The 10,326-nt window shown below is 33.3% G+C and overlaps 1 protein-coding gene across 4 annotated transcripts; it reads right to left on the reverse strand.

Annotated features, from left to right (window-relative positions):
• Positions 1-1,148: 1,148 nt before the first annotated feature.
• On the reverse strand, positions 1,149-6,425 carry LOC125843608 (filament-like plant protein). 4 transcript variants are annotated; one of them, XM_049522751.1, is made up of 5 exons: positions 6,141-6,425; positions 5,367-5,523; positions 3,606-3,798; positions 1,820-3,114; positions 1,149-1,709 (listed from the first exon to the last, which is right to left on the reverse strand). In XM_049522751.1, the coding sequence occupies exons 2-5, from the start codon at positions 5,487-5,489 to the stop codon at positions 1,305-1,307; spliced, it is 2,016 nt and encodes a 671-aa protein (XP_049378708.1). In that variant the 5' UTR covers positions 5,490-5,523; positions 6,141-6,425; the 3' UTR covers positions 1,149-1,304. The 4 variants fall into 4 exon arrangements, with proteins under 4 accessions (XP_049378708.1, XP_049378705.1, XP_049378706.1 ...); XM_049522748.1 differs by having other exon boundaries at positions 1,149-1,712; positions 3,606-3,801; positions 6,141-6,373; XM_049522749.1 differs by having other exon boundaries at positions 1,149-1,712; positions 6,141-6,372.
• Positions 6,426-10,326: the final 3,901 nt, after the last annotated feature.

The following is a 10,326-nucleotide window of genomic DNA, read 5'->3' on the forward strand; positions in this document are numbered from 1 at the left end:
TTAGTGAACAGTCCTACTACTTTATGTGTGGCTGAAAAAGTTTAGGTGGTCACGTGAGATAAAAATAATAATTTCGATATAAAATTTGGTGATTAACTTTATTTTATATTTGATTTGAAGTATTAATTGCTAGTGAAATTATTTTATTTCATCATTTATACTAAACTAGTAACTATTATTGTATACATAACGAATTAAAAGACTATTTGCTTTTTTGGATTTTTTGGGTTTGGAAACAATATTTGGGGTCGAATAGAGTTTTGAGTTAGGTCAAGTCTCAAGTCGAGGTTAGGGTCAGGAGTTAGCTAGTAGGATCTTGGGTTGGAGTCAGGGAGGAGTAGTTGAGTTCTAGATATGTTTGGAGTGTTTAAATTAGTCTATCTTATGAGACTAGTCCTATCATTTTATGTCGTCCATCGATGAGACGTCAGGAGAAGGAGGTTTCAAATTGGTGGTTGTATCACGGAATTGATGTATAAAGGTGTTCGGAGTGTTAAATCAAAGTTAAATGTCAAAGAGAGCCTTAAAACAAAATTTCAAGTTAAAGAATTTATAGCGGCAAAAAGTTTCAAATGATCTCATACATAATCTAACTTTAAACGAGCAAATCTCCCGAGCTATATGCTCATTTACAAAACTATCCAAGCGAGATAAAAACTTTACCAATCTATACTCATTTACAAAATTCACTCATTAAAAAATTATAACACTTTTTTGAACGGTATATACCTTTGTTGTATATAAAAAATTATATTATTGGTAAGTAATACAACAATAAAAATAGATGAATCCCACCATTATCTATACAACATGTAAATTATACATTGATATTTTGTTAATATGTTTCATAAATAAGTATGAACTGTAATATTTTATAAAATATGTATTATTTTAGGTAATTGTTTTTCCCACTAATTTTCCTATAAATAGTGTATGTAGTACAAAATTATATCCATATTAGTTGTACTGAACAAAATTACCAATCACATGTTGTAACTGTAATTTATGACAGAATTATTTTCCATACCTAACTAATAAGCCTCTTTTGTTGAAAGGTTATTTTCTTTAGGGGATAGTTATTGTTTCTCAAGAATGTAGTTAACTGGAGAAAGTAAACTAGAAATGGATTAAATAAAAAGAGGGAGATCAGCCAAAGAAGTGTAAATTCAAGGTGTCTATTGCTATTTGAAGCTTCTCAAGATATTCATCATAACTATTGAAGCAAACAGTTTGCTTATCAAACAGAATTTGATCAGCCATGTAATTGATGTCCACCAAATTATGTTCCAATATTCTTCCTCTATTTATTTATCCTCGATAACTTTTAGAGCTGGAACTCCACTCTTACTCCGAGAAAACAACTTCCCAAAGCCATTTTTGCTTTTGCTAGTGCTGGCTTGAGTAGTGGATGAAGTAGATGATGAAGATGAGGATGCTGGAGATTCCCCTTCATTTCCGTTTGTAGAATGACTCACATTCTCTTCCTCAACCTTGGTAGGATCAGAATCACGTTTTGGGGTAAATGTCTCGTTTACATGCAACTTCCATAGTTCTCCGCCTGCTTTAGCAACAACTGATCCTCCACCAGGAAGATTTGCAGTGTCTATCAGGAAATCTTCTAGAGTAGCTAGGGATTGTAGCTGTTTCCCAAGGGATGCAATTGTTTTCTGGCATTCTGCAAGCTTGTCAGCAGCCACTGCTAAATCCTCCTGCTAATGAGAAAGTTCACATGCCATTATTAATTTTCATCTTTTTTCTTCATATCGATGTGTCTATACATGAATGACAAACAACACAAGATAGTTTGAGAGAGAGCTACCTGTTTTATTTTCAATTCACCATTTGAACCAGAAGTTTGCTGAGTTTCAGCTTCCTGGGCTCTTTTTCTCAGCTCGTTTTCCAATTCACGATACTTAGCTTCCATGTCTGATGACAAGGATTTTTCTCTTTCAACTTCTGTCTTCAAAGAATCAATATTTACAGACATCGTCCGTGCTTCTACCTCCATGCCATAGAGTTGAAACTCGAGCAACTCTTTTGACTCATTTACCACATCTAGCTCCTTCTGCAGGCCTTCCAACCTGGTTTGAGTTTCCTTAAGATGCAAAGAGGACACTTTAAGGGCATCTTGACTCTCATTTAAAGCATTCTCCAGTTCAGTTTTCTCTGCTTCAATCTTCTCCAGCTTTTGTTCTAATTCGGCCACCCTTTGTGTAATGGAATTGTATTCTGCTGCCAAAGGGTTCTCAATATTGGGGGAATCATGAGGAACAACATCAGATGCTACTGAAGGTGTCTTGTTTGCAGTTTCAGATAATGCAGCAAGTTGCTCCATCTCCAAGAAATCATCCATCATATCGATTTCTATAGAACAGACAGCAAGAGTTTTGGGCATGGCCTTTTCATTCTTAAATTGATCAAGCTCAGCAATGAGTGCTGAAGCCCATGAATTTGAGCAACTTGGTTCATATTCTCTTGTTTCCAGTTTACTCATCTTGAGGGCATCATTGTCAACTGTGTTTAACCGCTCTCCACTGTCAGACTGACTATCGGTGACAGAGTCCACATAGAAAGATGAAACAGCAGAGGAGCGTTGATCATTGAATGGGGATGATTTGCGAGCCATGGCCTGTAGCTTTCGACACTCAGCTTCAAGTTTGGTCAGCTTTTTTATGCTTTCCAGCTGCTGCTTGCTGGCAGTTTCTGCTGCTTGAGTGCTCAAATCCCTCTCAATAGTCCTAATTTCCAACACTTCTGAACAAGAGAGAAGTTCAATTTTGAGAGCTGTGTTCTCTTTCTCTAGATACTTAAGCCTGACAAGGATATCAGGATCAGTAGAAGTAGGCATTTCAGCTTTACCAGCCTCCACTTGTGTCTGGAGCTTAAGTAGCTGTTTCTCAAGTGCAGTTTTTTCAGATTCCAATTCATTTTTTTCTGCCATAGCATCTTGAATCATTTTCTCTTGCTCATCTCTAGCTTGTCTCAACTGTCTGACACATTCCTTGAGTGCACCGTCGAGATGACTGACACGAACTTCCAAAGTCAAGTTCTGCTGCACAGCTGCATCTAGTTGTTGCTTTAGAACTGCAACTTCATTTTCTGCCTTTTCCCAACCTACCAAGATGATAAAAAGCATACAGGAAATTATCAGACCAAAAATCACTTTCTAGAAAGGTGATGAAAGAGGCATATTCCACAAAATTGTTTCAGCATGTGAAACACATACCAGAAAAAGGGGTGTACATGAAGAGACAGCCAAGAGACAAATCTTAGCTCCTGTTTGGACATGAATATTTTTTCCTTTTGTTCCAAAAAAAGAATTTCAAAAGTGTTCAATTATACATTGTATTGATTTCTTGAAGAAAGAAAAAATTGAAGATTTTTTTTTAAAAAAAAAAATTGAAGATGAATTTCAAGTTCAAGTGAACTTTTTTTTTCCACTCACAAAACTTCTATTTATTTCAAGTTAAATGCATGTCCAATACACAACTACCTCTTCCAAATACCCTTTTTACAGCTTTTTTGTCAAATATCACATTTTAATGTTCAAATGCCTCAATTAGATTGCAATCACAACAGAGGAAGAAAGAAGTGGTAGAAGATACCTGCAATAGCTTCTTCAGCAACTTTAGCATGCTGCTTGACTAAGTCTTCTTTGGCGCTAACATTAACAAGAGCAGCTGATAATTTCTCTGTCAAGCATCTCAAGCTTTCCTTGGATTCATCATCAATGGATGCAGCTTTTGAGGTTACCTCTGGTGACTGTTTGTCATGGTCAGGAAATTCTTTTAGTACATCCTGCTTCAATGAAAAGAACGGGTGATCCTTTGTCGTAAAAGAAGTAATACAATAGCTAAAAATGTTAAAGCTTTTCTCAAAAAGAAAATGTTCTAAATTACACAGAGTTCGTTCTCTGGCAGCTAGTCAGTAAGAGATCTATTGAATGATTTTCGATATGAGACAAATGACCCTACAAAGAAGCTATAGATGGTGCAGTGATAAGGACAACATTTTCTTCAACAAAGCAATAGGAACATCTATACACTTATTGAGACCATCTAATCTTAACAAAAAAAAAATGGTCTAAGGGGTGAAAGAATATTCCTTATCAGGAAGAAACTGCATGACTACTGTAAGAAACATCACTTATGAAAGCTTTTGGCACTTTCTTTCCAAACCAAGATCTTACATCATCTGCTACCATCTAACCTGAGAAACAGATCTTTATACTGGAAAACATATCAAGGCACCAAACTAGAGGTCAATCTTCAGTCACTACTATATTTAGCTGCACATATAAATTGCTATTCAATCGTCCTCTGCAATTTACATTCACTATTTCAGGAGATGCTCTGCAGATAAATAAACTGTTTGATGCTCAATTAATATGATCTGACATACTCAATTCTATCACAACAATCTCTTTTATGTTACTTTTTGCCTCATATAGATCTGAGATTAGTGAATTAACTACAATCTTGGATTGCAAACTTTTAATTTAATAAAACCTTAAACTCTTAAAAAGATCACCTCAGATTCATTAAACAACAAATTAGTATTATACCAATTTAGTTTTATAGATATCATAAATCCCTTCTATGAGGAACTTAGTGTTCTTTAAAAAAGTCATGAAACATAATTCTTCCCAAGCACCTTAAAAACTGAAACTTTATACTAATTCAATGAGAACAAGTGTAGCCCCACAAGTAGGGTAGGATGTACGCAGACCTTACCACTACCTTTGTGGGGGTAGAGAGGTTATTTCCAATAGACCCTCGGCTCAAAAAAAGTGTAACCAAAGCAGGATTGGAAGGGAAATAACGACAATAAAATAACAATATATATACTAATCCAATATTTAGGTAAACATTTACAATAGATAGGTGTTAGGAAGTACAGGGGAGAAGAATTATGGCTCAATTTAAATGTAGAAATTGGATAAACCAAGGAGAAGGGACATTCTCTAGATGATGACGGGCAGTCTGGTGGTTCAGCAATTGGGGGGCTATCTATTGTGATTATTTGTCTACAATAACTATAAGCTAGTCATTTCTATAACTAAACCAATAGCGAAAGCCTGATAATGATCAATAAGGACCAATGAACTTTCAAAAATCAATACTGGTACATATATATGCAAGTAGAAAGAAAATACAGCACTCGCAGACGAAAAACTTTCAGCTGCATATTTAGCTCAACCTTTATCAATTTAAAATCCAGGGTGCAAGTGAAAATTAAATGTGAGGTTTCAAAAAAACAGCAGCTTATCTTTTCCAACCATGTGATATAAGATTATTCCATATCAGCACAATTAACTGAAAGACCAAAAAAAGAAAAAAAAAACTCCTTCTCCTTTTGCCTTTTACCTGCTCATCGGAGTATCTCTCCGAATATGAAGACAACGAACCAGAACTTTCCGTTTCACCAGGGCTCTTATCGGAAGGTCTCCTTTTCCACAACCATTTCCTCTTTTCCATCTCAATAACCATTTAATCTCCTAAATGCTCATTGCACAATGTCCATCTGCATATAATTGAGACCCTCAATCAATAACAACACAAAGAGACATTAGTCCAACAGAAAAATGACCCAGAGATACCAGGGGGATACTCTTATTCACATTAACCTCTATCCCAAATGCAAAGTAGCAACTAATATACCTATGCCTAGAGAATACAACAAGTTGTCCAAACACACTGTCATTTAACAACAACTATAACTTGGCTTCAAGTTCATTCAGCTTTCCTTCAAATCCACTCAACTATCCATCTAAACTCAAAAAATAAGCATTTTGAACTATAGATAGAACAAAAACCAAACTTTACCATTACTCTTGATCAAAAAAAACAAGAAGCCCCCATCTAAAGCAAACCCATCAAAAACCTCAAAATTCACAATCTCAATCACACCCTCTACCCAAAAGTATTAATAGCAAACCAAAGTGACATTTCCTTTGCAATAGAAAATGACCTGAACTCAAAACACCAAGCCAAAAAGGGACAAAGGAATATTTTTTAACAGATCCATTGCTGGCCCATTTTCAGTTTATTGTCTCCAAGATTAAATATGAACAGATTATATGACTCTACTGTTTCAACCCAAACTGCAAAAAGAAAAAGAGAATCAAGAAATCAACATACATTACTGAAAAGAAGAAGAGAAACCAATAACAGATGAATTGGGGTTTCAAGATTTCAGATTGATGAAACAATAAACAAATTCAGCCAGTCAAAGATCTGTGCTGTGAATTGTCAGAGAACAAGTGCTAACTACTCAATCATATCCAAAACCCAGAAGCAAGAAGCCTCCATTCATTCAAATTTCTCAAAAAAATATAATCTTTTTTTAATATATGCTGTTTTTCTGGAGATTTTTTTTCTCTGTGTGAGAGATTTTTGAAATAGCTAAGGGGACCCAGAAGAGGAGCGCATGTGATATGCTGAAATAGAACAAAGGAAGAATGAGACTTTTTGGATCACTTTTTTCAACTTTCTTAATGCTCTTCTGTTTTTTTCCCTTTTGTTTTTTTTTGGTCCGTTTCATTTTATATGAGTTAGTTTGATTTGATATAGAATTTAGAAAAAGAAAGAAACATGTTTGGTACTTATTAATGAGTATAAAATAAATGATAAATATTTGTGGGGCTATAAATCATTCCATAAAGGATAAATAGACATTTTAAAGTTAAATTATTAAAAAAATATTTATTTGCTTATTTGTTTTGAAATTTATAGTTTAATACTCAATTCCCGCCCAAGAAAGATGAAGTGAATTTTTTATTTTTATACTATCGAGAAGTAGTTCAGTAAATTTGAGTACAGAAACTAAAAGGAAAAAAACAGGTGGAAATGTCACAAATACCCCTTATTGTTTTTGAATATACTATTTTAGGGTGTTTTAATTTGTTTTGATTGAAGGATAAAAAAAGAAATGAAATTAAAGGGATTACTTTTTAATTTCTTGTTGATATGTCTGGATTTAAGGACAAGTAAAGACAGAATGTTGAAGTTGTAGTAAATTTAGCTGAAGGCTGAATTTGAAGCTCTAATTTGGTCTAATAGTTGAAATTTTGGTGTTTTTATCTTGATTTGTATGAAAAGGTTGTCGTTTTAAGATTTCAATAGATAACGTCACTTATGTATGGTACACTTTATTATGTTTTGATTTTATATAGTACTTAAACTATATTCTCGATATTGATTTAAATATGATAAGAAATAACTTTCATTATATAGGTTGGTTTGACATGAATTAATTTAAATATAGTGTTGTATATGTGCTTGTTGAGGCTTTTTCTTGCCCTCGGAAGTTTTCATGTATAGCATTCTTGATCGGGAGACGCGTTGTTAGTTATCCTTTGATCGATCACATGGTGTGACGAATTGGATCACTTGACACAGGGTAGAAGGTATTATATTTAACTTTTTTTATATTTTTTATGGTATTCAATATTCGCATTGAAAGCTGACTAAATTTAAATTTACATCTGAATATATATGCATCAACTCAATATTGCTAATTGTTCACCCATTGAAGGCCACATGTGTTGGGATTTAGTAACTCCTTTAAGCGTACATGCATGTTGGGTGACGTAGAATGAACTACATGGATCAATCAAAATATGTTTAATTGTATACCAATAATACTATAATATTTAAAGAAGTGTCATTGTGTGTAATTGAGTTAGATTATCTCGAGTCTCTTGCACATGGAATGTGATTATCAAGTCTGCCCTTGTGTTGAATATTCTCTTATACAAGAGGCAAGGAAGCTGCTCATCAACAACGTGTCTGTTTGAGTTGTGTGCTTTTAAGTTAAAGGTGGATCTCACATTAAGAAATTGTAACTAATTTTGTTTTAGTTTATTTTTTATTTTTTTAATCTGTTATATATTAAAAAATCATGTTAGAAGTGTTATAAATCACAATAATTTATAATTTAAAATGTTCTATTGAAAAATTACTTAAAAGGTGCTATATATAAACCATAATAATTAACAAATTAAACTATTTTGATGTTTAATAAGAGGTCACAAACACACAACTCTTAACAATACGTTATACATTTAAAATTTAATAATTACAACAAATCAAATAATTAATAACTTAAAATATTTTATTTTATATTAAAAAATTACATTAAAAGTAATATGAATAATAATAAACGACTTAAAATATTTTCAAAAGCATACAAGAAAAATTGATTGTTTCTCGAAATCTATTGGGGCAACATAAATTGGGGCATATGGAATGACATGTATTATTTGGAAATTACATAAAAGGTAATATCAATCATAATTATTAACAATTGAAAATATCAAACATTACTCTATAAAAAAATTGTTTGACTTTCTGACTTCTTGTATTATTTGAAAAAAATATAAAAAGCATTATAAATCATAAGAATTAATAACTTGAAATATTTTAAAAGAACACATAAAAAATTGATGGACTCTTCCAATTCCATTTGTATCACATAAATTAGGACAAATAGAGTAACATACATTCAACTCATCCTGACATGCGCTCCTATATCTAGTATGTCTCATAACATTGCAGAAGTAAAATAACTAACTACATTATCTTTAAAAGATTTCTTTTGAAAAAAAATAGTTTATTAGTATTTTTTTTAAAAGCAAATTTACCACTAGACAAAGTGTCTAGCGGTCTTTTATTAAAAATAAAAAGATATCAATAGGAATAAGTATAAGCAAGGGGGCTAGGTCTTACCTTATTAATCCTAATGAAGTACCTAACTTCTACTAACTAACAAGCATGAAGAAAATAAGAGCTATAGAGAACTAAATATTTTGTGATCAGCATAGAATTTGTAATGCACTTCATGATGATATTACAAATGAGGATGCTTAAATAATGCAAAAATATGACAATCAAGAAGAAGGTTGAGTTATCAGCCTCAAACATTCTATTACGAAAGCATGAATTAAAAAAGATTAATTGCCCATCAAAAGTAACTTGAAGTATTTTTCTCTTGTCTTCTTCTTCAAACATATCTAATAACACTTGACAATTCAATTTTTATGGATTTATTGGATCTTGTTGAACCTATTGATACTGTTATATGATTCTGTTTTGCCTATCACATCGATAGGTGCCTTGGAACAAACTCCCCAGTCACTTTACCGTTCCAACTATGTTGCCTTCCATGTGTCTCATTTTTTTTTTGGTGCTTTCACTTCTTTGTTGTCTAGGTGATATATATCGGGTTCCATAGACACTCTATCAAAGCATATGTCCAATATATTGTCTTCCTCATCTTCACCAAGAGAATCCTCGCCTAAATTAATTGTATTTGATACTAATGCCCTTGACTCATTCTTCTTTGCAATCACACATTTAGACACAAATACAGAAGCTTATAGGCTTAATTCTCTATTCAAAGCAGGTGGTGAAACCTGCTCTTCTTGGATCAATTCGTTGTCATTCTCTGTTGACCTTACTAGCTGTCTAGATTCACCAAGCGACTCTAAAGATGGGGGGGGGGGGGGGGGGGGGGGGGGGGNGGGGGGAGATCTTATGAGTCGAGGTATTTAATGTGGCCATGAATGGCTTAATCGTTGGATTGGATTTGAGTAACATGACATCTTGATTTTCTTGAATAATTTTAGCTACTTCAGGATTAGAAATATATAATGTTGGAGTCATAGTATTACCATTTTTTTCCAGTAGCCTTAATAAAGCATCAAAATTATTTGAACGTAATAGGTCTCTTGAGCCATTGCTAATATCTTGTCTCTTCTCATTGTCCAGAAAATTCTCAGTAGCACTCTTTCCACTACATGAAGAATTATTTCGACTAGTCGGGAAAAGGGTCTGACTACTAGTTGAATTTTTGTGTGCAACCAGTGTCCAGTTTTTAGTTGCATTCTCATTTTCAACTTGCAAAACATGCTCCTCAGAATTTTCAACATCAGGCATCTATTAGTTTTTGTCCTAAATCAACTCATGACGCATCAACCCCAACTCTTGATGTTTCACCTGCGTTTTTAGTTGCATCAAACATCAAATTCAGCCCAAATTCATGTGATTGCGCCTCATTAGTAGTAGCCTGTTGGTTATTTCAATCATTTGTAGCATCCACATATTTTTGGATTTGTAATATCTCTACAGATTTAGGACTTAGAGCAAACTCTTGATCATTTAAACCTCTAAAATACCTTTGTTTTCAGTAATTATTTGAAGACCAATATTACATGTATAAATATTCATTGAATCTGCATGATTTTTCGCAGAAGTGGCATCAACCTATTGTCGATCTAAAGTAGTAGCTTTACTTTGATTGACATCTACAACCTTTCTTTTCATT

This window comes from Solanum stenotomum, chromosome 11 (assembly GCF_019186545.1).
Source record: "Solanum stenotomum isolate F172 chromosome 11, ASM1918654v1, whole genome shotgun sequence".
NCBI classification, from domain to species: Eukaryota; Viridiplantae; Streptophyta; class Magnoliopsida; order Solanales; family Solanaceae; genus Solanum; species Solanum stenotomum.

What these genes read in the sequence shown, in the direction of transcription:
- LOC125843608 (XM_049522748.1), bottom strand. Translation starts at nt 5,489, where the DNA reads ATGGTTATTGAGATGGAAAAGAGGAAATGGTTGTGGAAAAGGAGACCT. An exon ending in TGCTGAAGAAGCTATTGCAG is followed by an intron (nt 3,115 to 3,605) that starts GTATCTTCTACC and finishes TCATCTTGGTAG; the next exon opens with GTTGGGAAAAGGCAGAAAAT. An exon ending in GTGAATTGAAAATAAAACAG is followed by an intron (nt 1,713 to 1,819) that starts GTAGCTCTCTCT and finishes CTTTCTCATTAG; the next exon opens with CAGGAGGATTTAGCAGTGGC.